This window comes from Anopheles funestus, chromosome 2RL (assembly GCF_943734845.2).
Source record: "Anopheles funestus chromosome 2RL, idAnoFuneDA-416_04, whole genome shotgun sequence".
Classification (NCBI taxonomy): Eukaryota; Metazoa; Arthropoda; class Insecta; order Diptera; family Culicidae; genus Anopheles; species Anopheles funestus.
Window position 1 is genome coordinate 61,694,382 of NC_064598.1, and position 27,660 is coordinate 61,722,041.

Genomic DNA, 27,660 nt, shown 5'->3' on the forward strand with positions numbered 1-27,660 from the left:
AATCCACACCGGAGTTCCCACCACTATTGTGAACCGACCGCAACTGAACATGCTAATGTGTTGGTACGTGTATTACTGGCAGTTTTAGTACGAGTAAAGAGCATTCGTATGTGTAGTCGGCAAACTGAATCATCCTCACACTGATTGATATCCTGTCGCCATACGGTTGGCGTGCGGTAGAATCGTCATTCATGATTCTATTGTGCGGATCTCGTTCACTCAGTATAAAGATTGGAACGAATCGAACGGTTCTGATTCAATACGCGCATGCCTACACCATTAACATACCACATGCTCACAAACCTCAGCCTAGGCCTGCGTGGAATGTATCGAGTGTCAATCTACAAACCCGTCTAACACAATACCAAGCACAAAACATTCTTATAAAATTTAAATTCTGTACTCTACAGAATATTTTTGTCAATGCTCAATGCTCAATGATCAATGCTCTACGAACATTTTCGAAAAATTATGCTAAAGCAAAAAATTAACATTGAAATAGAATCAATATACATTGGAGTTAGAACAAGATAATCAGATAATCAGATAATTAAACAAGAAATAATACTACCTAAAATATCACGATAAAGAGCAAACAACAAACAAGCAAATACAACAGACTGACTGCCGGTACTGTGTTCTGCACGAATGTAACGAACTAACGGTATATGTTTTATGATGCGATAGTGTGATTTATGCCATAATTGAATATTAATTTTATTACCAATGTTTTTATTGCATAAAACAAACGATTAAATTGATAAACACTCATACCCAAGCACAACCTATGGATCTACATATATCTAGCACATGTTTTCAACTAAACTAGTAAGCAGCATGAATATAACAAATATTCACAGCATAAGTGTTAGATCATTTAAAAACATATAAAAAATAGATAATTGCATTATTCCTATCTATATCGGCTAAGGATTAGTGACTAATTCTAGGCAACTACATGATATGTACGTACCACGGGGCTTACGGGCTAGTATTGCACGATTTCGGAACAAACAACTGTTCGTCGCATTTCATTGAAATTTGCTCGAAACTTTCTGTTTTTAATCATCTTTGCTTCGTGTTGCTTTCTAAGCGTATGTTTTTGTCGTACATCGTTTGAAAAAAAATACATTTTACATGGCTAGCATATTAGCAAGCAACTGGGAACGAGAGACTGTATCTCACACAATGGCGTAACTGGTGTACTTAGATGAAAATCTTTCGCCCTCCAATAGTATTAATGGCCGACACCGTTCTGTTCGTTCAACGGTTTAGACAGACACCGAATTCACGGAGCATATCATTCGATCGACTGGTCTGACCGGCCGCAGTTAAGTTGCAAGCAACGGACCTGGAACAAGAAAATACAAACAAAATGTCCCATAACTATCAATTTCTATTAGATGAATATCGTGTGGTAAGTAGGGCATCATACCTGCTGGTGTCGTTGCCTGATAGCTTACAGGTTGCTGGTTTTGCATGCATCCGAAAGCAAATTATATGCGCGGAATAAAGCAAAGTTTGTTGTTTAGTTTCTACGCGATAGCCATCCAATTCTCTATGGCACTAGTACCGCCGCGGTATTGTCGTTGTATCCGGCTGCCAGGTTGAGTTTAAACTTGTGGAACGACAGACAAGAGGCTACACCCTTCCGGGGGGCCATAAATCCTTCATTGCTGCGTCCCGTACTTAGGACCACACCGTCTAACCCGTAGATAGTGATTAGACTGGTCGCACAGGCCAGAATGTCCGCACTGGTGTGGATGGCCATTGCTGACACATCCGCTCCGGCGCTCCAGTGCTGTACGGAGGAGTACGCTTTCCGTATGTCATACAGCCGTACGACCGCATCAACTCCGGCCGTTACTAGCGATTCGCAATCATCCCGGAGGCAGATGGCCATAACCGGGTTAATGTGTTCCCGTATAGTCGCACATCTTGTTTCCGATGGTGGACAGCGTCGATCGAATATACGAACACTTCCATCGTAAAAACCGGCCGCAAGCAGACCATTAGGCGCGCAGGACATCTTCAGCACGGCCGTGTCGGACCCGCTTGGAATATCACAGATACGCATCTCCCGCTCAGCATCCCACAGACGTATGTATTTCGCTTCGCCCGCTGCCATGATCGTTTGCGACCGTTGGTGCCACGCAAGAATTAGACCACCCGGGGCGCTACTGCTACCGTGAGCTACCGGTGCCGATTCAGTGCAGCTCACCTTCGCTGCGCTCGAAGTATTGAAATCCAGCAAACCGTGCCATGCGGAAAGCAATTGATTTTCATCGCTTGTGTCCTTCGGGCGCCACAATCGTATCGTGCTGTCACTGTACCCGGCCATTATCACACCGACATCGTGCGCATTGAGGAACTCCAGCGAAGTAACTGCTAACGCTTGGTTACCGATCCCATGAGTGGGTAACGATTCGCTCGACGACTTCGACTGGTGGTGCGGAAATGATAGCGGTTGCTGTGACTGTGACATCGAAGGATGGTGCTGCTCGAGAAAACTCATCGATTGATTAATTAGGCGATGCGATCCGTGATGCTGGCCAGACTGGTACCCGCTGCTGCTGCTGTTACTGATCAAGCTGCTAGAACTGTCGTAAATGGATTGTCTTTGGGCTGTAAGAGTGTGCGTCACTTCCGTACTCATGTTCACTACAATAACTCGATCTCTGAAAATGGGAAAATAATAATCCAAGAGATTTGTGAGAATCTTGTTCTGATAGATTATTATTGTTGTGTAAGATTGAAAATTGCCACTTAAATACGATCACTCACTTGTAGGCAAATGCCACCTGCTCGTCGTACGGATTCAGCTTAATGATCGTCGGTGCATGCTGCGTACGGCAGTACCAACTTTGCACATCTAACCGCTTAAAGATGGCCTTCTTTCGCTGCAACCGGCCCTCGGCCCGTACTTCTTTGTTGCGCAACCAGCGAGACTTTCGGATAAGAAATTCGTACGAATTGTGGTCCGTACCGGCTGCTATCGTTTCGTTCATGCGTTTCGACGGTTGGGCAAAGAAACTAACCGACCATTCGATGAATTTCGTCCCAACGATCGGTTTAGGCGGTGTTGTGGACGACTGTAGTGAGTGTGAGGATGTCTGCGGTGTTTGCTGATTCGTAAGCCTATGATGGCTACCCCCGTTATCGTGCAATCCGCCATGCGTGGGGGGTGATTCACCGGCCAGAAAACCAACACGGGTGTTCGGCGATGGAGGTAAACTAACGCTGGCCGCACTGCCAGAATGATGCGAGCTCTTGTCGCATACCGTTACCTCTTTTGCGATGTCGGCGCGTACATAATCAACTACTTTCTGTGCCATCGTTGCCACCTCCGGGAAAGGATCCTTCGACAGGGAAATGAATCCATTCCAGAGCTTCTGATAAAAGCCAACCAAGACGGATGCTTTCCCCACACCAATAATGTTGCTCGTGCTTGACACACGTTTCATCGGGTTGGTGCTACGTTCGGGGCTGTCCAGCTGTAGGAAGGTACCGGCGAACTGCGTTTCGAAAAACAGAACCATCCACTGGAGCGCCGCTATTAGCTCCATGCGCACGAGCGGGCTCATATCGTTGCTAACCGTGGCAAACAGGTGCATGGCCGTCGAACGATCGATATTGTTTGCATGATCGGACCGTTGCTTCACGGAGCTAATAAATGTGCCGAGTGCATAGACAGCGGCAGCTCGCACCTCTGGGTAGGGATCGCTGAGCAATGGGTAAAGCTTTTCGTTCGCATTGTCCCGCACGCCAGACCAGCGAGCTTGCTCGTAGTTTTGCCACAGATGTCCCAAGCAAATGGCCAACCATTGTCGCAACAGCGGGTTACTATCATCGTTCAGTTGATCGAGGCAGATTGAAACAAGCTGACCCTGCAGTGCACTCGACTGTCCATTGGGGAAGTTATGCACTATGCTAGCCAGCACGAAGGCAGCGTACGTTCGGTGATTGCCCTTAAATGGTTGTCCACCAGGGTTTGTATCTTGCAGGGCGGCAAGGAAATACTTATGGCCATGCTCACGTATAAGATCGATCTGGCACGTACCGTCAACTGCTACTATTTTCGCCCAAATGAATACCAAACAGGGTCGCAGTTCTTTCGCCGAACTTTGCAACAGCTTCAGCACGTACGGAAAGATACCAACACTCAGTGCCAAATTCACGGCCCATGGTCCGAGGTCGACAAAGTGTCCTAGCAACTCCAAGGCACGCAAGCGGTGAACCTGCGACAGAAGCACCTGCAGCACGATCGGCAACTGTTCCGGGGGGCTTCGCTGTTCGGTGCTTCCTTCCAGCCAGACTTGAAACGCCGTTAGTTGCTCCTCGAAGAAAGGCGAATGCTGGAATGGTTTTCCTTTCTCAAGAATGTCCGGTAGTTGAGCAAGCGCTTGATCGAGCGCTAGATCCCACGCGGACCACATTGGATGTCGATAGCTGGGGGGTAGTGCTGGGCTCGAGATGGGCGTACAATCGTACGCACGCAGTATGCGCTCGGCGAGCAGGAAATTACGAAACAGGCTAGCGACAAGCAAATCCTGCCGGAACAGTTTCTGAAACAGCTCCGGTCGAAGAGTATTCCACGCGATCGTATCCGTAATCGCGGTAAATATCCAATTTAGCTCACCCATCATCGTGCGACGATCATTTAGCTGTCCCGGAATCTTCTCGATCAGTTCTTCCGTCACTTCCGGCACAAGCTGAGAGGTGGATTGAAGCGTAAACCATCGCAATGCCATTTTAACCGGCGTTGTAAGGCAGGAAGTAAACAAATCCGCTGGAAGGCTTGGATTCATCGGCAGCAACTGATCGGAGGCACACGCTGCAAGTTGAATACAGTTCCTGTACGTCGTTGTACCAGCCGCTCCGGCCGAAGGCGAAGGCGATACGCGGCTTTCGTCCGTCTGCAGATCCGTGCCAGTGTGCAGTTGCCCTGCTGTACTTCCGCTCCGGTTTCTCATCTGTTCCAATTCGCTTTCGTGCTGTTCGGCAAACATATTGAAGCTGTTCACAATGATACCGGCATTTGAGCAGTCGTACACATAAATCGATGGTGCACCCATCCACGTTTGCAAATCGTAGATCGACAGCGGGATGTACTGCGTGAACGTCCTGTTAAATACCCATATCTCGCCGTTGGAAGTCGGACGAGGTACTCCGTGTCCGTTGTAGTGGAACAGCACCCGCTCTTCTTTCGCGGTTCGGCGCAGCGAGGTACAGAGCTTCTTGACGTCTTCCATCGTTGGGTCGAGGGAGTAGCGATAGCGCGCACGCGGCTGCCATCGTTCGTACTGCTTCTGCAGCTGGTAACTGATCATTTCCAACGCTTTGCCGGGGGAATATGATGCCGGATTGATCCAGCACTCTACCCGCGCACATTTGTCGATTTTTACTACATCCGGTGGATCGACGCCAATGTTCAGACACAACACTAGCGCAACGCTGACCGTCTTCATACGGTCTCTTACGCGCCAACATTGCGTGGTACAATTGATGCCCAGTATCTTGCCACGGTGGCGTTCACAGTTGAAACAGATCGGTAATAAAGCGTCATCCTCATCTTCCGTGTCGTTCGAATCTTTCGATTGTTCTGTTGTTTCAATCATGATTTACATTCCTTTTGCCGCTGCTACGGCAAGAGTGGTGTGACGATTTGATGATGGGGAAAAATTCTGCAAAGAATATTGAAGGTTGAAAAGTTAATTGAACGGTTCGTTTGCATAAAGGTACAATAACAAATTCTATAATACAGTGTTATGGACAGTTGCCGGTTTTCATTTGTTTTTAACTGTTTCATTTAGTGAGCTTAAAGTGTAGAAATCAGCCATTTCACTAAAATAAATAATGTGCAATACGATTTCAAGAAAAATATACGCATAAAGTTGAATAACTACAATTTATGAACATCAACATAAAAAAACCCAATGCTTCCCAACATCCTTTAAATACCTCAATTGTTCGGATAGCGGATGCGGTGATGCTGCTAAGAATTCCAATCAATCTTTTCCCTCGTATTTGTTGTTATCAATGTTGCGCCAGATAGTGCCACAGGCAACTGTGGGTTCTTTTTCTTATCTCTCGACGGACTTCCTCACTGCTACAGCTGGCTCTTGGGTTCTAGTTGCAGGATTGCCACCTCATGTGCGACACGGTGACAATATTATGGACATTCACTATATCCGGTTTCACTACGGCGTACGTTTGTTTTTATTTATTTGTTCGTGCACTTCGCGTGAAAATTTTGGATCTTCTGCTGGACCGTTGCTATGAGCAGATGTTTGTTTTGTGTTTTGATCACATCACATGTGGTGCGCAAAATGAATGGGGAACGGTCGATACGTAAAACTATTCCTCATCTGAGCTGGGAATCGCACAGCGCAATTTTATACTTTCATTTCGCAGGTACTGGAACGGTCCAGCGGAACCTGTTCACCGATAAAGCGAATGCTCCGTTGAGTTTCAATCACACGTCCCGCGAACGAAAAGATGGGTAAAGTTATATTTTCCCGACAATAAAAACGCGTATTACGACAGTTCGCACAATCTAAAATGCTCTATTCGGATAACATCAGAGGTTAGAAATCACACACTTTTTCGTTTTATTGGCGACCTTTTCTTCTTCTTCGCTCTAAACTTTGACAGTAGGCTTGAGTCATTTGCTTGTGTTTAGATTTCGATTCAAACTGCAGTAATTCCGGGAAACATCAGTTGCGCGAAGTATTTGAATGAAAAACAACCATAGATTAAGGCACATCTGCATAAATAATACATTCGTCATTAACTTGGACACTAAATGTTGCGTATATTTCCCCTACAACGTTTTAAAAATGTTGATTTTCAGCCAAAGGACATACACACATGAACATAAAACTTCAAGCATTGGGTATAAACACGTATAAGGGAGAAAGACAGAAAAGCCAAACGTAAACACCACTCAGCTTCAATAATATTTATTGTCCTACGTTGTCTATCGCGCGTACTGTGTTAATTTTCCCTACAGCCATGAATCCCGGTAGATTGGGGCTTACACCAATGGTTCAAGAGAATCCGCTATGGATTTCGTGGCACGACTCAAACTGGATACCGGTTCTCAACCCTGGCAATGTAATGGACTACTTTTCGGAGAAATCGAATCCATTCTATGACCGAACATGCAACAACGAAATCGTCAGAATGCAGCGACAAAGTTTGGAGCTTCTGAAGTACGTCTGAACTTCGTCCACCAGGAAAGTGTGGCAAATCCAGATTAATATCTTTTTGTCATCGTTCGATTACAGCAACATGACCGGTGTGGAATATATTCCCCTTCACGTTCAAGATCCGATACTGTACGTGATACGTAAGCAGCACCGTCATTCTCCGACTGAAGCTACGCCGTTGGCTGATTACTACATCATTGCTGGCACAGTGTATCAGGCACCGGATTTGGCCAGCGTTTTCAACTCGCGGATACTTTCCACCGTACATCACTTACAAACAGCATTTGATGAAGCCAGCTCTTACTCACGTTATCACCCGAGCAAAGGATATTCGTGGGATTTCTCCTCAAACAAAGCCAGTACGTGTTCAATGCATAAACCATGACAAATTGAAAGCAATCAGTGTGATATTAAACGTTTGTCCTTGTTCCGTAGTTGCCGAAAAGACGAAAACACAAACCAAGAAGGAAGCTCCAGTTAAAGAGGAACCGAGTTCCATTTTCCAACGCCAGCGGGTGGATATGTTGTTGGGTGATTTACTCCGCAAGTTTCCTCTACCCTTGCCACAGATGACAAACAATCCAACAGGCGTTAATTCGTCAGAAGGGAACAACGTGAACAATAATCATAGTGGTGGTACCGGCGAGAATGATCACACCGGTTCAGATCATGCAATGATTAAACAAGAACCAACCGACGGTGGTGGTGGTGGTGGGCGGGGAAGCAATAGTGATGCACCACCCGAAAAGAAAATGAAATTATAATTCTTTTAATGTATTCTAATTATATTTAATAATAAAAATTAATATCCCTACAAGAGATGAGCCTTTCATTTGCTATAGATCCATAGGAAGTAAATCGTACCTTCAGAACGCACTTCCTGCAGAATGTAGAGATGTCGCAGCATTTGTAATTTGGAATAGCTCTTTTTGTCTAAAGCTTTGCCAGTTTTACGAGATAAGTCGTCCTGCGTAATGAATTTTTGATCTGCGAAGAAAACGGAGTGAACGGAGTCGAGCGAATACAACGTTAGCGTATTTTGAAAATACTGCTAAAATACACAAAAGTAGCACTTACCCGGAAAGTTGGCTTGCATACTGTTGTATACTTTCCATTCATTAAGATCGTGCTGGTTTACGAGAGCCTTGCGATGTTTGTACATAAGCGTGTATTTTTCCTCGAAACATTTTACGACTTCCTTTTCGAGAAACTGTTTCAACTCGGACAGTTGCATACGGCCTTTCAAATACCTGGGAATCGTTTCGAATTCTTCCTCCGTGATGGCAACATCAAAGTCATAGAAATGGATGTTCCTAGCTTTCGAGCGTGATGCAAACGGAGATTTGGTGTAATCCTGCAGGTACATTTTGGAAGGATTTGCTTCGTTCTGCAGCTGAAAGGTATACGAGAGTGGAGTTTTAAAACATCGTTTGAAATGTACATCCGTTTGCACGATCAATAAGGACCTCTTTTAGTGGCGTCTCTTTCGAGATAGAAGATTGAGCTGATCTCACAGTCGCATTTTCATTCTGTGCTCCCACTTCCAGTAGATGGAGCATAAGAAGCTCATTGCGCCGCATTTTCTGCATTATTTCAATAAACTGTGAACACACATCCTTGCGATCGGATTCGAGATATAGCTTGGTGCTTTGTAGTTTCTCTCCAGCGCTGCATACTTCTTCCTTCAGTTCTCGCAAATCGTCTGCTACGATTGGTTTGCATTTATATATGTCCAGAAAGAGCTCTATACGCTGCATGGTGTCCAACTGTTTTTGGAAAATTGTGTCCAAAGATTGATCCATTTCGTACGCTTCGTTTGATTCCGCACAATAGAGTTTGTTTGCGTTTGAAATTGTAACTGCATTTTTTTGTCTACTTGAATGACATTTAGTTTTATGGCACGTGACGTTTATGCCATTCAAAGCAACCGTTGTGTTGATGCTTTTGACCGTTTTCTTGAATGATTTAAAATTTTCGTTTTTTCAGCACCCAAATGTATTTTGTAATACTATCCATATACGAACGAAGTGAAATGTGATTCAAAAATAATTGACCATATTTGAAACGTTTATTATTAGATATTTATGAATACAAATACCAAACCGCCATTTGCTGGCTAATTTCCAAACATCGCTGAAATACGTTCCAAAGTTCAACGATGCCAGAATTTCCAATATAATTTACTATACTATTAACTTCATTGGAGGGATCCGCTGTTTTAATGATAGCGCTATCCATTCTCCGCAGTCCAGAACCGGTACCGTTTCTCATCCGCTTCGCTACCTTGTAAGCAGAGCTGATCCGATGCGGCCACAAAAATATTCGAGGATGTTACCGATTAGCCGAATTATGAGTTCTGTTACGTATTCTTAGGCTCGAATCCAATCCAATTATTCCAAACGACATTTATACAAAGTATTGGCCCACTTGTGCAAAGCGTGACATTCGAAGCTTACAATGTTTGAACCACACGAGCTCCATCGTGCGTTGTACAAATAGACGCAATAGCTTGCAGCGTGCTACACATACACACAGCTAATGCTGAATGCACTTGCCATGTGCGGAACTGCCGTTCTATGCATTTAACGAATCCTATTTTTATGCTCGTATAATCGCGATTTAAGTAGGTATGGCGCACATTGTTCAATGTAGCAGCAACCTCAGCAAGTCACACCCTCTTTCGTGTTTGTTAAATGTTTTGTACTTACACCTTTACCGTAGATTTGTTTAACAGATCACTTAGCGCTCCGTAGTATATACAAATTGTTCTCTACATACGACATGGCCTTTTTTCTCGTAATTTGTACTGATAGGGGTGGAAGATGATGTAAATGTGGTTGTGTTGATCAAACCCGTACAATCAAGCAACCTCGGATCACTCACAGCCTATTGCGACGGGAGCAAACTTTTCATTTAACGTTGTGCAGTCCGATCTATCGGCACGTAGTTGAAGATTTTCCACGGTTTGGTACAGTTTCCTATCGTTTTCGAAATGGCTTCAAAATCTGCTTTCAATTGTCGCTCCCATGCAAACAGCATCGATCGCAGAGAAAGTAGTAAAGTTTTCGAAATTGAACAATGCATGTACAATTTATCAGAGGACTTTCTCCGCCAGACCACTCTACGAGAGCCTGTCGACATGGAAGGCAGCGATGCCGGGCTAGTCACACCGACAGTGTTACAAACAGAGGAATCCTTCGATGCGGCATCCATGGCACATTCCGTGCACCAGCTAGAGGATATTCTTCGTCGTCCGATTTCCGATGAGGTTTTGCGAAAACTGTGCTTCAGCGAAACGTTGCTCGTGTGTGATGGAAACGAAACAATCGTTGGAGGGGCCGCTATCAATGTTAGCTTGATAGCGGACGAAGTGTTGGCGGCATTTTCCAGTACGAGACTTACATTCCTTGGACATTCTACGGCCGAAAGTGAGCTGATGTCATTTGCGGACCGAAACTTTCGACCGTTGCAGGAGCGAAAATGCGAAACGTTGTTGTCCGGTGCAACAGGCAGACAGGTGGGTTGACGAGGGTTGGCTGGTTTGCGCGGCCGTGTGATAATTAACACATCGATTATCGATGGTAACTACGTCAAACTTACGTATTATTGTGAACTTCTTTTTCAACAGGAGAAACAAATACAGCTCTATTTTGATGAGGCGTACAACGTCACGGCCTACCGCCAGGAATGTAATGGATTGCACACTGAAAGCTTTCACGGGTTACTATCGGGCAGGGAATGTAACGGAGAGGATAGCGGTGACACAAGACAAACGATTCTACCGGATGGGTTGCAATTGCTGCTGGTACGCTATTTAGTGTTGAGCAACTTTGTAGGCGAAATCTGTAGCCAAACAATCGACGTTCAGGGGAGAGTTGGAAATTGTATACATAACATTTCAGCCTCGGTCCCAGTACCGAAAACGCGTCGCCAAAATGCATCCGAAGCAGTCAAAGAAGTGAGAAAAACAATATGGTACTCGGACGGAACGGAACCGGAGGAAAGCGTATCACATTACGATTCCGCCACGGGTCGGCTGCAAAGGCATGGTTGGAATAGTTCTAGCTATATCCTTATTGCAAATCCTCTCGGTACGACGTCACCCACAGCGTTGGTAGAACTTGAACGGAGCATGCAAGATTACGTGCGTGCTTTGTCGGGTGTGATCAAAAACCGTTCCTCTGTAAAAGACTTGCTGGATGATATGCATTACTCCGTGAAAGAGATGGATCAGTGTAAAAACATTGTTAATCCAGTATTAATAGACATCATAAAAGAGTTATGAAATACATAGACCATATGTTTCAAATTAACACATCTTATTTGGCTGGAATAATCAAGGATACCGTTGTCTAGGCGCATGCGTTGTCTTGGTAACAGTCTTTATAGCAACATAATGAATATTTCTAGTTCATATTTCAACGGTCTAGGTAGGCCATACGCGTTTTTGCTTGATGTTAATTATTTGCAATAGAAATTTCAGTAAAGTAGAAAATGGCTCAACTTAACTGTCCACCCTGTACGCCGTGTGCATCCGTGTGTATCGAACATCAACCAATCCAAACGGTAAACAGCTGCAACTGGTTTAGCGTATATCGATGAAAAATTCACTCCAACCATTTTGCAGGAAACTTCGGTTGATAATCCATTTCATAAGCCCAGAGAACCGTCGGCAGCGGACATTCATGCATATCAGCAAGAGGTATAGTAATTTCTTTAAATTATCTATGAATTGCTTTATATTATACTCGTTATCCATTTAGCTACAAACGAGCCCGGTCGGATTGCCTGCTAGTGACCCACCGCCGTATCTTCCGCAACGGGTTGGAAACTCGGACGGATATCCTTTGGCAAAACCGATGGGTCCGATCGGCCCTTGGGCTACTGGTCGTGTCGATTGGGGTGCTTTGTCCGGTCAAACCGGAACACGTCCCGTAGTCAACCAGTACTCTATTACGCGTTACAGTGTGGACGAATGGCGCCAGAGAAACGCGAATATGATAAATGCATGCGACACCACCGTCGATCAAAGCGTTCAGGTGGAAAATGCAAGTAAAAATACGATCATACGTACATACGCCATAGCGGACAAAACGCAAACCGATTGCACTCATAGTTTGCACGTGCGGGCCAAAAATATAGATAACTTAAAATGTGAACTGAATCGAGCCATTTCCAGCATGCAGGAGGAAATAGCCGCTCTCGAACGACAACGCAGACGCTTGAAGCAATCACTAGCAGTGCTTCGTATGCCAGAAGCAATCGGTAGAAAATGACCATATTGACCATGACATTTTAAATATTCTTAACTTTTCCATTTACTTTTAGCAAACGAGTGCTTGGAACGCCGTACGGGTCGTCCGGACACGGAATTAATTCGCGATCGGCCCGAAGAGGAGTTGATACAAGAAATTAGTTTGATTTCGGAGATAAAAGCGATTTTGCTGCAAACGCTTGCTAACATTGAGCTGCAGCAAAGCGATAACCGAGCTGTGCGGCAGCGAATGGAATTTGATTGGAGTGAGAAAAAGGTGGCCCACGAAAACGATGCCATTAATTGTAACCTACGCAACCAATCCACTAACACGTTGTTCAAGCCCGGTGCTACCAGATGCTCTAATGAGTAAGTGTTATGATAGATTGCAGAACCTTTGAAAATAGCTTTGCTTTTTGTGTTGATCCTATAGGCAATCAACTGAAATCTATTGGGAAAAATTCACACGTGAGACGCTGGACATGTACCAGAACTGTCGCCATAAGTCGGAACAATTGCGGAACACGCTGGATGCAATACTTACAAACGCGGCTAGGGATCTGCGTACACAGGCCGATAGCGTGGAGCGGGCTCTAGCTACACGTATATCTTGCATGGAAGAAATTCGAGAAAAGCTGGAGATTGATCTGCGAACTGTATGCAAATCGTTTGTTCACAACATACTTCACAATTACCATCTTTATCTTATTATCATGTTGTAGATTCTGCAGCGTTTGGCAGATACGGAAATTCAAATCGAAAAATTAAAGGTGGCAATAAGAAACATGGATTACTCCATGATGGTTGTACAAACTCGTCTGGATAATCGCAATCAACGGCCAAGGGTGGAAAACTGTCGTGACCAACCGCAAAATTTACTCACTGCCGAAGTAAAATCACTGGAGGTGGGAACATCAGCCATGAACGCTCAGCTGAAACAGGAAGAGGACGTAAAGCAGGAGCTGGTTAACCGTCGCAATGAATTGGAACGGGAAATCATGCTGAAGAGGCGCACTATCGCTATCGATCGTGACCGTTGCCAACTGCTGAGATCACATTTTCCTTCATCCACTGCCTTGAGTGGTTACTGAAAGCTTACCAAGAGGAAGAATCTCGATTGCGCTGCTAGTTGGTAATCACATTTTATTTATGCATTTCGATAGCACCTGCGTTGCACCTAATTGTTCACAAACAATTCCCATCCCATCCACTGCACGAGTTTGAATGCTAAATACACTGGAATGAGCGTTAGTGAGATGTACACGTAATAACTGATATCTTCCTCCATTCGAAGCACATACTGTTTGGCATTAACACATAAATGCTTCTTGCTTATAAATTTGCTGATGCGTGTAACGATTGATTTACGGATTAGTTTGTTTCCATCCTGAAAGAAAAACAAATAAATTGATTTAGATATTGTGTTTTAATATACAAATCGGATTGCTTTTTGTACTTTTGAGCGAGTGGGGACTACTTTACGTCGCAGCGCATGCAGGAAAGCGGAAAGAATTGAAAATTATCGAAGTTCCCGCATCAAAACAAACCGGTTGTCAAACTGCGTAACAAAAGATCAATGACAGCAGGCGTTAATTCCCAAGTAGCGAATTGCAAGGGGACAGCCACACATAACGAAAATAAACAAAAAAATGTTTCTGATCATTATAACGCCGTGTAACGCTCTTGTGGTTTAGAAATCGAACAACCCACAGGTAGCGTTTATTTATTCCAGTTTAGATAAAACGAAAAGAAATAAATTAAAATGTAACGTAAAATAGACAATACTAGCTACCTTATCGGAGTAGAACTGTTAAAGATTCTGATGTAAAGATTTGTTGTAACTTTTGGTTCCGTTCCATTCATGTGTCTGGTTATCCGTTGAAACTGTCGGCGGATGTATGGCAAAGATATTCGATCTCCTAGGCTTAAGATTTTGTTTCCATCCTAACTTAAACGGAATTTGACTGAGAATGCTGCTTATCTGTAAAAGTTAAAAACAATTTATGTCATTATATGGCCCAAATCCGCAACGAAACATACTCTCTTACATATCAGGGAGTTGTTATCTTATCATCTTAGTCAAATAACCCGATCTCCAAAACACTGAATCGTCCGTTTCCAACTCATTTTAACGAACATCTAAACGCTTTTTCCCGTTTTAAGTGTATTGCCGGATTGCTGTTTTTATACCCTGTGTGAAAATTGAAAATCATACCAGATTATGTGTTCGTTTACTTCAAAAGTTTAGCTGTAACGAAAGAAATGAAAATGAAAAAAGCATTTCAATTAAATACAATTAATACATGGGATACCGGATATGCACTTCTACAGACAAATAAAGATTTTAATTAGTTTACTCAATTATTTACCTAATATGTAATTTATCTGTTAAATAAAGCATGAATCATTCGGATATAACAAGTCGAAGCCTTATTGAACATTCTGAACGCTATTGAATTGTTCTTTTATGGCACTTCAACCTAAAGAAGTCTTGGGCTGTCTGACGTTATTTACTGGCTTTCCTTGACGCCATTTACCCCAACAGGATAGCAAATCTTTTGTTACTATGCTAAAATACTTTTGAATTTTCTTGAAATTTTTTGCACAATATTAACGATTTGGGAAGCTAAATGGATCGTCCATTTGTTTATTTTATTTTCAGTGTTATTACCTTGAGTAAAATCGTAAAGTGCAAAACTGAAAAATTAAAAATGCAAAATTGCGGATATTACAATGCGCGTCGTCTAAAGTAGAACCCCTTTTTTAAAAGAGATAAAACATAATATAAGACTCACCATACGATACTGCGATGGCAAATCGTACTGCAAGGAATCACTTACTGCCCTATAAATAGTACAAACAGCGGATTGAATGCATTCGTTTTCCACAGATGTAGACGTAAATATTGTTATTAGTGAACTTTCTGAAACAATTATTACTAAATTCCTTTACACAAAACACTTTGGCAAAGGAGAAACTTTTCACATCCATCGACATGGAAATGAGACAAGTGAACTGGAAAGGAAAACAAACCCTTCGCCAGTGAAGGCATTTGGTCTCCGCGTCGTGAATAACACTGCGCAAGTCCACCAGTGATGCCAGTGTGCTGTACGAACTGTACGTTTCCCTCTCCCCTTCTAGCGTACAGGACGCACGACCAACAAAGCACGCTCCTCCCCTTACACTCGCAATGGTGGTCTAGTGGGCGGAGCAAGCAGCGCTACGCTCGCGTCCAACAGTCGCGCTTTTCGCAACGTCGGCGCACCAGCGAAGAAATGCCGGCAGAATCTGTTTGTTGCTGAGTGCGGACGGATGCACATAATCTTTCGCTCGTAGTGCAGGGAAGCTGTCGTGATTTTGTAGTAATACTGTTGGACAATCGCCGTAAAGGATAAAGTAAAGAACACAATTAAAGATTAGTGGACTCTCGGTTTGGAAAAGTGCACGTGTTACTCGAACGGAAAAGCGAACCCATTAATTGCTACGGCACGAATAAAGAACTCGTGAAGTGTGTGTTTTTAAATGACTTCATATCGTGTCTATTTCCTGGTTGAAACATTACTTCACCCTTATGCAACGGTCGGATGAATCACGTGTTCAGCAGCGGTTTAGTTCAATTTGCGAGAAAGTGGAGAAAGCAGTGCGAGTTCGTTCAGCAGTGAGCGCAAGGTGTTTTGCTTTTAGCCAAAGTTAAACAAGCTACAAAACAAACCATCTTCTTGTGCTAGAAGAAGTGCCGTTCCAAATATCGCGCAAAAGTTTGTTGTCGGTGCACACGGTCCCCGCTTTTTGCACTGCCCCGTGTTATTGTTTCCGTGTGTATTCTATTTGTTTTCGGAGGAAGAAGAAACAAAGTAAAGCAAAGTTCCACTGTGCCTGGGAAGAAGGGAGTCGCCGCTGGAAAAAAGGGAAAGCTGTCTTCGACGTTCTTCGTGATGAGGAATGGCAAAACAGTGATGGGTTGGTGTGTGTAGCGTATTGTTTTTCCTTAAGTCGTTTTTTTGGTGCAAGACAAAATCTTGCCAAACATAGCTGCATAGCGAATGGGACAACTTGCCCGGTTGGTACAAATGTAGGACCCGTTAATGTCGGTCAGTGCTTCCGTGTGTACGAAACCATGCGTTTAAGTTTAGTCTTTAGCGCCGATGAACCGGATGAAGTGAGTGGATTGTAACAGGTGGCTGCCATCCCAACCGTGTGGTGATCTTTCTAACGATAAAGTGTACACTAGGGGGGCCAGACACAAGGCATCACAAGACATCGTCCCAGAACTTTGGAATACTCGAGTTGACGCGTGACTCTATCGGAGTGGCGTTCCTTGCAACAGTGTCCCTTTACATTCTATGCGACACCAGGTCGGCGAAACAAAGCGATCTTTTATGAAACTGCCGTTCGATCGTCTAGCTAGAGTGATGAATCTGGAAGAACCCAGCTTCGGTGATAACTACATACAGGAGTTTGTCCTGGAGCATTTGGACCACGATACGGGACCAAATGTGAAGCGCGAGGATACGAGCCCATCTGTCCTCGGCAATGGTGCGGGCTCGAAGCATCTCTGGAACGGTACCACAATGGACGAGAATGGTGGCATCGTCCCTATACGGTTGAAAGCGGTCAGCAATGGTGTGGTCGCTGCGGGTGTCGGCAGTGGATGGCATCTGGAGGACGCCCGCAAGCTACATGCCTGTTCACCCGGTCCCGGAGATCTGTTCACACACGTCGGTGCACCAACCCATGGTCAACCGATGCTGTTCAATCCGCCACTCAGTGGCGTTCCATCCACCCCGCCGGAAACGCCTCCAGTTATTGGATCTCCAAACTCGTCGGGAGGTGCTGGAGGTGTGAACGGAGTAGTGGCCACCAATGGAGGATATGTCGGGGGTGCGTACTACGGCACACGGTCTCAGACAGGGTTGGTTGAGGAGATGATGTTCCTGCCACAGACAATGCGCGGTGAACAACCGCTCGATCTTCGGCCTCTGCATTGTTCCATCGGGCCGGAAGGTGATTGGATGGATCGTAAAGAGTACGCCAGTGTGCTGGCGGTTTCCAATGGGCCAAATGGGCAGAATGGTATGCTTGGAGCGGGTGGTGGTGTTGGTGGCGGTGGAGGTGCAACCGGACCCAACGGAGGTGTCGGCACGGTGGGTAACAACGGTGTGAGTGGGGGAGGTGGAGTTGGAGGTGGATTCCAGCATCATCATCACCATATCACGGCTCAGCTGGAATTCGGACCGCTGAACATGCACAGTGTTTCGCACCAACATCCGCACCACCATCACTCGCATCATCACCATGCCCTGCACACGAACCGGCCACACTCGGTCAGCTCCACCAGCTCCACTATCTCGCCGCGCCACGGAACCAGCAGTAGTGGCGGAGGAAGCTGTTACAACGGCCTGGGAGGATCGGGGTCCGGTAACGGGCTTTCATCCGAGGACCTCATCAACGATGAGCTGCTGATGACGCTTTCGGTGCGTGAGCTCAACAAGCGTCTGCACGGCTGTCCCCGGGATCAGGTCGTGCGGTTGAAGCAAAAGCGACGCACGCTCAAGAATCGCGGCTATGCACAGAACTGTCGTTCGAAGCGCCTGCAGCAGCGACACGATCTTGAGATCACGAATCGGCATCTGCATCACGAAATGCAACAGATGAAGGTGGAACTTGCAAAGATCAAGCAGGAGCGAGACGAACTCATCCAGACGCTGCAAATGCACCAGCGTGAACAATCAGCACAGCAGACGGCCAATGTGCTGCAGCAGCACCAACATCAACAACAGGCCCACCACAAGCAGCAACACCAGCAGCAACAGCAGTCGCAACACCAACAGCAACACCAACATCAGCAACAACATCAACAGCATCAACACTATCAGCAGCAACAATCTCGTCAACAGCAGCAGCAACAGCAGCAACAGCAACATCATCTCCATCATCAACAGCAGCAGCAGCAGCACTTGGGATCATCGCAGCATAACGGTTCCTGCGGTGGCAGTGGAGCCAGTGGTGGCAGTGGTACAGGTGCCGGTAATGGCAGTGGTGGAGGTGGTAGTGGAGGAGGTGGTGGCAGTGGAGGTGTTGGTGCAGGGTTGGTTTCCTCGGTGAAACAGCTGATCGCGGAAAGTGTAACGTCACAGGAGTACTACGTATGACGCCAGACGTCGCTCGGTAATCATCAAACACCCTCGTGGGTTGGGCGCTATGCCTGTTAATTCCGAGCTGCAGGTGGGAGAGTGACTGTGTGTGACTGACGATCGAGTGGAGTGTGTGATGGGGAATGGGGGAGAAGAAGAGAGGAAGAAGGAAGGAGGAGGCCCTCGGAAGCTGTAAATAGTAGCCCTTAGTATCACAGCGCCACAGTCAGTTCGGTCTGTGAGAGGATGACTGTAGATCATGTTAGTGAAGGGGAAACTATCGCGGCAACGACACACGGTGAACAGGTGTTCGTATTCCTTTTTTTAATAGCATGAATGCTATGCTTTGAGTTAAGCTATAAATTCAAATTACATCAGTAATAGTTCAACATGAAAAATATTTTGGCATTTGTGAAAATGTACAATAGCTGTTATCGATGAGTTATTCATGTTTATTGGTTATTTTTAAGAGGCCAAACAACCATCATTTGCTAATCAAAGTACTTCTGCTATGAGGACATCGTTATTTTTGCATTAATTTGAATGTTGAAGATTGATTTTTGGTTACATGTTTCGTTATAAAACTATCAGACTAGTTTTAGAATTATTTTAATGATTTTTTTCGAGACAATTCTGATCGCTTATCTTCGTTAAGGTGCATTTTAGCTTCCTGCTCTTTTGTAACGCAGCATTTAAAAAACCTGAAGAACTACTGTAGCAGTATACGAAAGTGTTGAAACGATTCTACTTCTACTATTGAACTCTGTCATCGTTTAGTAGTGACAAGCGATCTCCTAAAGAAGGAGAAAATGATCATTTGGGTGTGCCAAAAAATAAGAACAAAAACTTTGTATAAAAACGGCCGCAACTAGCAGTAGAACAAACGGCTAATGTTTACGATGATAGCAATAAGAAATGTAGCGAATGAAATATGTTGTAATATTCACAAAAGGCACATTGAATAACTGTGACAACAGCAGCTACAAGCAGTGAAGCAATAAAAGAAACAAAGTTCGGGAAGAAGTAAATATCATGTTAATAAAATGTAATAACTAACGAGCAGAATCCATAGAACGCGATAGAATCATTGTATTATGTGCTCAACCATTCAATCGGTTGAATTATGAGTTTTGTTACTTCTTAGTTTATGAGTTTCGGTATCTCTTTACGTAACTGCAAAAATGTAAAAAAAGAAGAAGAGACAGATCACTGATCTATCACTAGTGTATAAATAGATAAGAATTCAAATCAAACGTACGATAACGTTTATCATTAAATGATGTTGAAGAAAAGTAAAAAAAAAATATTACAAAACTAAAAAAGTAACACAAAACCGGTCTTTAGTGTTTTATTTCTTCCGCAAGTGGGTGAGTTTGTTGAGATTGGTTCGATCGTTGGGTGTTCGTCGTCCGCTGAATAAAAATGGTCACCACAAAGTTCGATAGCGGTGGCAGGAAACTTCAGACCGTTGTTTGTTTACTGTTGGAACCGTAACGAGGATGGGACATTTCTGTTTTTTTCTTTTATTTACCATTTGCAGAAAACTGGTTTGTTTTGCAGTGTTTTGTTTTATCCAAATGCCGCCGACCACCAATCGTAATAATCGTAAAGCAACGAACACTAGCGAACGTTTCGCATAATGTATACGCGCGGGTGGCATTAGCATTTGGCCGGATCCTTCCGGATCATGTATGGACATCAGTAAGGCTGCGGGAAGGCAAGAGGTTTGGCATCGCTACCATGGGTGGTTTTGTGTTAAGCGGACATATAACGCTCCGTCTGTCAACAGGGATGGCCATTTCCGAGAAACTGGAGAAAAACATTCTTCCCTTACTAGTGGGTCGCTTTATGTTTATGTGCATACAATTATGGTGTAGTGTAGAGTGTCCCCGAACCTGCTGGTAGCATATGCGTGTTGGAGAAAATGTTCTTTCTCGCGTATAGGCGTTACCGCATTTTATCACCTTGGAGTTTAGGGATGTTGTGTAAAGTTTAGTATGAAATACCCCTCAAAGTTATCTATCGGAAAATGGTTTTAAAAGTAAGCAGCTTAAGTAGAGTTTAATGGAAATAGTATACTTCCATTTTTTTCTAAACACTTGCAATAATTTTTTTAGAAAACTTTCGAGATTTTGATGATGCAAAATTCCCAACATTATTCCCAACATAAATACAGTGACTATTTCATTCACATTCGCCAACTTTAAAATAGCATTGCCTCATTTTATCAAGGTTCCAGACAAGCGCACTTTAATGTAAACACTAGAACATACATTCAATTGTCTCGATACTTGGGTGACCTTTCCCGTCAGTGACTTAATTATCTAGCCATTTGTTTATGTCACCAAATAGAAGACCTATCGGCACTGCATTCTTCTCATCAGACTGGGACAAAGAACAATTTTGAAAGCCGTTAGAAGAAAAAAAAACTCCTTCAACACTTGATCGAACGGGTCTGTGGAGAAGGCGATTAGAATTATTTCAAAACATAAATACTCGCATCAAGCGTTTGTTTAGGCGTATAAATCAATGCGCAGCTGCAAGTGCCTACAACCATGAATGAATTCTTTCCCTTTTCGCTATCGGTATTGGTCTTTGTTCGCGCAGTCTTCGCACAAGTGCGGCAAGTGTTTAAGTGAACGCGTGCAGTTTAAGTGTAAACACACACTCAACGAACGCAAGTGTGCTTCGCCCAAACTTGGGTGAATGATTTATTCAAAAGGGTAAACTAGAAATTTATTTCGGGGGGTATTGAGGTTTGAGAAATGTATCAAATAATTCTATATCCGATTTGCTGCGATGTAAGATCAATTGTAAATAATACATTTGTCTAAAATTTATGCTGTATTGATATAATGTGGTTGATTTTTTTAATCGACGACATGTTTGTGACAATTTTTGTAAATTTATGTAAAGCAAGACAAACAGGTTTTACTTTATGTTTACAAACACACTCCTATGAATGACCGGTACGGTAAGCAACTAAGTAAGCTAGAGTCCAAGAGTCCGAATGTTCAAAAGATTATTCACATAGCAACATCACCCTACCAGCTGCATCCTAGCTTGCCATTAAACACCCTAAACCACAGTGCTAAAATAACGCTGGGTTAGATATCGTATCGTCGGCATGTTGCACTCTTGAAACTGACAAGATAAAGTCCAGCCGGAAGCTAATAAAATAAAACACCAAAAAATCCTACCGTGGATCAAAGCGCTTCCTTTCCCACACAACACACACACACATGTGGTGGTGGGGGAATGGATGTGTAAGAAGAAAATGGTAACGAGGGCTGGACATGGGTGGACATAGTGGATGATGTGTTTCATCTGATAGCACCCAAAAACGCAGACCACTGCCAGAGCAGAAGCAAACCATCGTCGACGGCTATGATACTGGTAACGACGTACGAAAAAACGTGACCAGGATAATGATCGTGATCTGTTCGGGACAACGTTTTCGCACCCCTTTTTTGGATGGGTGCAAAATTCGTAAAATCCATTCCATGTGTGTGTATGTGTATATGTGGAAAGCTAAAGTTACCCCTCATTTGTACGAGTGGACATTTGAAGTCTGTAGTTATTTTAACGGGAACAAAAGTTAGAAACTGTGGAAAATCTTTGTTTCCATAAAAATGTTCATGTTGTTCGCGCCTAACGGGTAGGCAATGCGCATCACACGCCACAGGATGCAAGGATGAATTATATCACAAGAATTTTCCATTTTGCGAACGAATTTTAAACCGAAAGAAACACAAACATTCGTATCACAATTCCACACGTATTCTAACACTCTGCGAAAAAAAATAATTCCAAGAATATTGAAGAATATTGACCATTTTGAAGAATATTGGGGATTTCTTAGGAACCCTTAAATCCTTTAATTTCATTTGAACATGCCTAACATTAGCTGACAGATATAAAATAATTCTTCAAAATCAATAAAAGTCAAAACATTCATAAAACATGGATGCTGCACATCCTTTTTAACAAAGAGCAAACACACTAACCGAAATGCGCAAATAAAAACAATCCGCTATCACATCTTTCATTTGCTTCCCGTTTTATTAGGATGGCTTTTAATCAAAATTTAGTGCGTTATCGTTTTATTGCCCTTGTGTCAACCAAAAATGGTCAATCGGAACCGTTTAGACGCTTTGGACCATAAAAAAATACACAAAATACAACAGCTACGGAACATCACACACACACACACATCATGGGGACGTGCGGCAAATAACGTTTGCCGTTTCCTTTTTTATGTTTTTTATATTTAGTCATCGATCTTTTTTTCATCCCTCTCCCCCGCACATTTGCCCCTCGCACTCACTCTACGGCTCATCCGCAGTGACTTCCGTTGAGCTCCAACGCTCAATGCGTCGAGACGCGACCGTATTTCTAGCAGGTCCTGATAACGGATAATCTATTTCGTAACTCGTACACTTACCACTAGCTGATCGTTTGCTATAAATGGCAATAAACTGCAACTGGAAACAATTTTGCAACTCTGTTGCATCGAGGAAAGTTCATCGTTTCGATCACTGATTACCGCGCTTCAATAACGACGATGATAACGATCATGAGTTCTAAAGTGGGTCTGATTGTCATCAGCTGTTATTTGACGTGTTGGCGCGGTACAAAACGGATCTGTTTGTCGAAGAATGTGTAAAGCAAGGTTTCGATTTGTACGTGTAAAAACAGGGTGTCGGATCGGAAGTCTTTGTGTAATTGGAACACGAGTTTCCTTACATTTATATTCGCGTCCGAATGCACTGATTAAGTATAGTTTGAGTAGATGTGTTTAAATATTCGAAGACAAACGAATACTAATGGGCTTTCCATATTTTTTGCCTGATGCGATCTGATGTTGATTAAATGCATTTTTTGGAAAGTAATGTAAAAAGAAGAACAGTTTGCACTCATTTCTTCACGTAAACCTTTCCCATACGGATAAGAAATGTGGCTAAATCGGAACCCATAGTTTTGTTGATTAGATCAGAATGGAGAAGACAGATGCTAAGCCATGCTAACAATCGTATCGATAAAAAAAGGTTCCTCTAGCCGGTAAGAACCGATGCACATTTGTTTGTCCATTTCTAATGAACCAACTCTGGAAAGCAATTCCAACTCCCGGTGGATCGTTGAAACTGCCTATCCAATCTGTAGACCTGTGCATTTAAGAAGCAACCTTGCCCGTCTGTGTGCGTCTGCATGCGGCCTTGCTCCGACGAACGTCATCGAATCATCGGTATAACCACACACGGGGCCGCTCAGCACGTTCCAATGTCCAAAAAACCTGATATCCAATTTGGTAAAATCACTTTTTATTGTTTAGTTCGATTTTTTCCCTATTCTTTGTTTTTTTTGCCGGTACTACTATTCGGCGACTCTGACCTTCATCTTCTCACTTCCCATCATGAGAATATATCCAACTCCTGTCACTCCGGTTCATTTTCCACCACTTCATGGAAGGGAAGAAAACCATGGAGCAGCTATCGAACGAAGCTTACAAACAGACACACACACACAAAAGTGCGTTCAATCGTTCGAGGGATTTTCCACAGCAATGAAGACGTCCTCCTGGTTTTGTGTGGTGGGGTTTTTTTTGCAGAAATAAAAAAGAACCCTCGTCTAAACTATGGAATTCTTCGTAGAGCTCATTACGCCAATCAACTGAAGAAGCGACCGATCAATGGTCGGGATAGGTTTTACTATCAGTCTGGGACGATAAAACTGTTTACGCGTTGCCACAGGGCTTTAATAAATACTTTTTTTGTGTGTGTATGCATGTCCCCGTTTACAGGAGGGTGATGTTAGTGAGACACTAGGGACGAACTTTTTTCTAGCGCATTTTCTACTCAATCCACGGCACTTTGATTCTTCTATTTAGATAAATGTTAACTATTGTAATAGTTGGAATTTTTTGTCAACAATCTAATGCTTATTACGTTAAAAATATTAAAATAAAACAATTTTGAATACAAATACTATTAACAATAGCGATGACTTTTCCTAATAAACCACAAAAGAAAAACTTAATTTCCATTTTTCTTTCAATACTTCAAACTTCATTGTACGAGTACGTTCAATTTAAGATGTCTTCACGAAGATAAAAAAGCCCAAATTCTCCACACGGCTACAAGCATTGTTACAATTTTGTATTTTTTTTTCGCTCGTCTACCTATTGTGTATATGATGCTACACACTAAACGGGAAGCTGACAAGTTCGGAAAGGGGGTGGCAAAACCTAATCGTTGCAAGGGGGGATGATACCGGACTGGTCGGGTAGGGTTGGAAAATTAAATTCATAAAAGTCACGTTTGGCTCATATAAAGTGTCACAGTACGATACACCGAGGACACACTAAGGACATTGATGACGAAGTCGCCATGGGACTGGGACAGCGGGTTGCTTTAGAGGCACGCTTTTCGTACGAAACGAAGGACGTGTGAGAAGACGAGAAGAGACGGGTTGGAGAAGTACATTCACACTTTTACCCCATTTCATAGCTCGTGTGTTTTTTATGGTGGTGTCCTCCTTTTTCTCGTTATTAGTCGTATGATCGCTACGGTCTCACTGACCAAGATTTACGTACTGGTATCGGAAAAGCAGCAAAGATGTCACCGAATTTTCATTGAAAGAAATAACAACAGCAAAAATCACATTTTCCAACACTTTTACTTTTCTCCTGTTCTTTAAACCTTTAGGAAAAACAAAAGCTAAAGGTGCGTGCCAAAACCTATCCGAGAACAGTGGCATGGTTTTACATACTGTTTCCGTACATCAGTTGTTGTTTCATAAAGCGTATGTAACTTGGTACACGTTAGCAAGTTTTTCATTGCAACTATTTGATGAGCTGTTAAAAAGGGAACACATGCGGCGCGAAGGTCGATGAACTCGGTCGACAGGTGGAACTTGTGGAAAATCATATGCTAATTGGTTCCGTTGGCACCTTCGTCAATATTGTCTTGTTATGATTCAATTTCATTTATGATGAGGGAAGCGATTTCGACGATCATACGGGTGGTCGCGTGTACGTGTCATTCACCCAAAAGCCCACCGTGCTTTAAGTAAAAAGTTGTTCTAGAAAGTTGTGCGGAAAATTGGAATAAATCGTTAGCTCACTTTTTTTTATTTGAATGGTTTGGTAATTACCTTAATGGTAATAATTGGAAATAATTGTTTAATTTGTGTAAAAATATTGAAAAGCACACCAACTGTTGTTGGATTTAACGTAAGAATTCTACAAATAATTCATTGAGCGACTCTTTGAATTTTTAACCAAACTAGTCTTCAAGTTACAAGATTTGGAAATTGATTTTTCCCTATTATCTATTCAAAAGACGTTCACAAAAATGCTTTTTTGTGGCCCTAAAACCTCAGCAGGTCGTCCTCCTGCCATTTCTGGCTTTCCTTCACTTTAATTACCGTACGATCCGGATGGGATTTGATACCCTTTCCTGTCGTGTAAAACTGGCAATGCTAACATCTACACCACTGATCCACCGAAAATCATTGCTAGTTACACCTATTAACCTTTATCAGAATGTGGCTTACCGTGTCCATTAACATGGAAAAAAGGTTTACTGCCTATTCGGAAAACGGCGTTGACAGGGAACACCTTTGGATTTCGTTATTTAATCCCCAGCACGGACAATGATGTACACTACTTTATTCCGCTCATGGGAGTATGTACACCCTCGAGCTTGAACCGGCCATGGGTCTCTTCAGTTCCCTCTTCACACTAGATTCATAATTTACATATGGAACGCATAAAAAAAACAGTGCAGTTACATCCACACTACTGTCCGTACGAATTTCCTTTCTGCTTTTGACCATAAAGCCCAATTGCTAGGTTGTTCGCAACCGCAATTGCTCCGAAAATGGTTCGTGAAAGCTGTAGTGAATATAAAATCGATCAATATGGCTAGGGGAGCGGACATCGGGGCATGCGAAAGAACCACCCGGAGGTTGCGAGGAAAAGCGAGACGAGCCACAAAAACAATAAATAAAACGTCCAGTAACCGCAAATGGTTCAGCATGTTTTGGGATTTGATTTGGATAACCGGTGCGCCTGCTTTTCCATGTAGCTGGACATTATGTTTTTTTTTCTTCCTGATTTTCCTCACTTCGATCGGAGATGCTGCAGGGGCATCGTATCACACGTGCGATTTGGAGATCATATTAAATTTTTTGGAGTTCTGTTTTTTATTATGTTCTGTTGGGCCGACACGGCCCAAAACGGTCCTAGGGCGCGGGAAGGACAGCAAACACACATCGGAAGACACAGGAGTGTCAATAAATAATAAAACATATAACAGATTCGATGTGGTCAAACGAAGCAAATTGCGAACTATCTTGACCGTACGCGAACGCTCAACGGGAGGGCAAAATGGAAATCTTGAAGAAACCGTCGATGGACGATGGAAATTATGTGCAGCAGGCTTTTATCAATCTCCAAATGCTTTGTGTGATGTTGCGAGCGAGACTTAAAAAATGGCCATCTCACGGATCCTCCATGCGATGAAGCGGAAGGATATGAACGGTGCCCCGAAGTGGGACAGAGGTTAAATATTATGATAATGGTAAAGGACTAAAGATAACGAGCACTAATAGAATCTTCAAAGCTAGCATGTCCTGGAGAATGGGGGACAAACGTAACACACTGGTCGGTTTGAATGGCACGAGGGTTATGGGTGAAGACAGTATTAGCCAAAAGTTAGTCCACGGGGCACGGTCCGAACAACCGAAGCGGGGGTTTATCTAGAAAGATTTATGGGAAACCAATATGTGCGTCCTAGATGTTCTTCCTGCTCCGTATGCTTTCTGTTGCTCGAATGCCATTATTTTGTTTAAGATGTCTTTTTAGGAGAATATGGGGAAGAAACATAACTACTTCTTAAGGTAATTTTCGAGCCGGATTACATAATTTGTACTTAGAACGTTTAAGAAAAAAACTAAATTTTATCCTACTTCTAAATTTAAAAAATATGTTCCTGACAAAATTTGATTTTGCGAAAATATACTATTTGAGTTTTTGGGAGTCTCTTCAACGCTATTATTC

At 43.3% G+C, this 27,660-nt stretch overlaps 7 protein-coding genes across 13 annotated transcripts; 4 read left to right on the forward strand and 3 right to left on the reverse strand.

Annotated features, from left to right (window-relative positions):
• Nucleotides 1-692: 692 nt before the first annotated feature.
• On the reverse strand, nucleotides 693-5,642 carry LOC125765499 (regulatory-associated protein of mTOR). The gene is given in 3 exon segments (XM_049430705.1): nucleotides 693-1,351; nucleotides 1,436-2,678; nucleotides 2,785-5,642. Coding segments are annotated over 2 exon segments (3,963 nt in total). The 5' UTR covers nucleotides 5,628-5,642; the 3' UTR covers nucleotides 693-1,351; nucleotides 1,436-1,558.
• Nucleotides 5,643-6,619: 977 nt separating this feature from the next.
• LOC125765502 (mediator of RNA polymerase II transcription subunit 6) lies at nucleotides 6,620-8,028 on the forward strand. Its single transcript, XM_049430711.1, has 3 exons — nucleotides 6,620-7,214; nucleotides 7,290-7,570; nucleotides 7,647-8,028. The coding sequence occupies exons 1-3, from the start codon at nucleotides 7,015-7,017 to the stop codon at nucleotides 7,973-7,975; spliced, it is 810 nt and encodes a 269-aa protein (XP_049286668.1). The 5' UTR covers nucleotides 6,620-7,014; the 3' UTR covers nucleotides 7,976-8,028.
• A 12-nt stretch (nucleotides 8,029-8,040) lies between these two features.
• On the reverse strand, nucleotides 8,041-10,038 carry LOC125765503 (spindle and kinetochore-associated protein 1-like). 3 transcript variants are annotated; one of them, XM_049430713.1, is made up of 4 exons: nucleotides 9,920-10,038; nucleotides 8,678-9,219; nucleotides 8,289-8,604; nucleotides 8,041-8,198 (listed from the first exon to the last, which is right to left on the reverse strand). In XM_049430713.1, exons 2-4 carry the CDS (start codon nucleotides 9,011-9,013, stop codon nucleotides 8,041-8,043), a joined length of 810 nt encoding a protein of 269 aa, XP_049286670.1. In that variant the 5' UTR covers nucleotides 9,014-9,219; nucleotides 9,920-10,038. The 3 variants fall into 3 exon arrangements, with proteins under 3 accessions (XP_049286670.1, XP_049286671.1, XP_049286669.1); XM_049430714.1 differs by having other exon boundaries at nucleotides 8,289-8,598; nucleotides 8,678-10,038; XM_049430712.1 differs by having other exon boundaries at nucleotides 8,678-10,038.
• Nucleotides 10,039-10,111: 73 nt separating this feature from the next.
• LOC125765501 (uncharacterized) lies at nucleotides 10,112-11,524 on the forward strand. Of its 3 annotated transcripts, none has more exons than XM_049430708.1 (3): nucleotides 10,125-10,267; nucleotides 10,327-10,728; nucleotides 10,840-11,524. In XM_049430708.1, exons 1-3 carry the CDS (start codon nucleotides 10,238-10,240, stop codon nucleotides 11,494-11,496), a joined length of 1,089 nt encoding a protein of 362 aa, XP_049286665.1. In that variant the 5' UTR covers nucleotides 10,125-10,237; the 3' UTR covers nucleotides 11,497-11,524. The 3 variants fall into 3 exon arrangements, with proteins under 3 accessions (XP_049286664.1, XP_049286665.1, XP_049286667.1); XM_049430710.1 differs by having other exon boundaries at nucleotides 10,125-10,264; XM_049430707.1 differs by having other exon boundaries at nucleotides 10,112-10,728.
• Nucleotides 11,525-11,528: 4 nt separating this feature from the next.
• On the forward strand, nucleotides 11,529-13,804 carry LOC125765500 (tektin-4). Its single transcript, XM_049430706.1, has 6 exons — nucleotides 11,529-11,777; nucleotides 11,839-11,913; nucleotides 11,975-12,476; nucleotides 12,540-12,834; nucleotides 12,899-13,121; nucleotides 13,188-13,804. Exons 1-6 carry the CDS (start codon nucleotides 11,706-11,708, stop codon nucleotides 13,554-13,556), a joined length of 1,536 nt encoding a protein of 511 aa, XP_049286663.1. The 5' UTR covers nucleotides 11,529-11,705; the 3' UTR covers nucleotides 13,557-13,804.
• LOC125765504 (uncharacterized) lies at nucleotides 13,591-15,408 on the reverse strand. Of its 3 annotated transcripts, none has more exons than XM_049430716.1 (5): nucleotides 15,266-15,408; nucleotides 14,514-14,656; nucleotides 14,258-14,446; nucleotides 13,922-14,023; nucleotides 13,591-13,852 (listed from the first exon to the last, which is right to left on the reverse strand). In XM_049430716.1, the coding sequence occupies exon 5, from the start codon at nucleotides 13,751-13,753 to the stop codon at nucleotides 13,643-13,645; it is 111 nt and encodes a 36-aa protein (XP_049286673.1). In that variant the 5' UTR covers nucleotides 13,754-13,852; nucleotides 13,922-14,023; nucleotides 14,258-14,446; nucleotides 14,514-14,656; nucleotides 15,266-15,408; the 3' UTR covers nucleotides 13,591-13,642. The 3 variants fall into 3 exon arrangements, with proteins under 3 accessions (XP_049286673.1, XP_049286672.1, XP_049286674.1); XM_049430715.1 differs by having other exon boundaries at nucleotides 14,514-14,713; nucleotides 15,261-15,408; XM_049430717.1 differs by lacking the exon at nucleotides 13,922-14,023 and having other exon boundaries at nucleotides 14,514-14,713; nucleotides 15,261-15,408.
• A 312-nt stretch (nucleotides 15,409-15,720) lies between these two features.
• Nucleotides 15,721-19,904, forward strand: LOC125766188 (transcriptional regulator ovo). The gene has a single exon (XM_049431911.1). The coding sequence runs from the start codon at nucleotides 16,809-16,811 to the stop codon at nucleotides 18,615-18,617; it is 1,809 nt and encodes a 602-aa protein (XP_049287868.1). The 5' UTR covers nucleotides 15,721-16,808; the 3' UTR covers nucleotides 18,618-19,904.
• The last annotated feature ends 7,756 nt before the right edge of the window (nucleotides 19,905-27,660 follow it).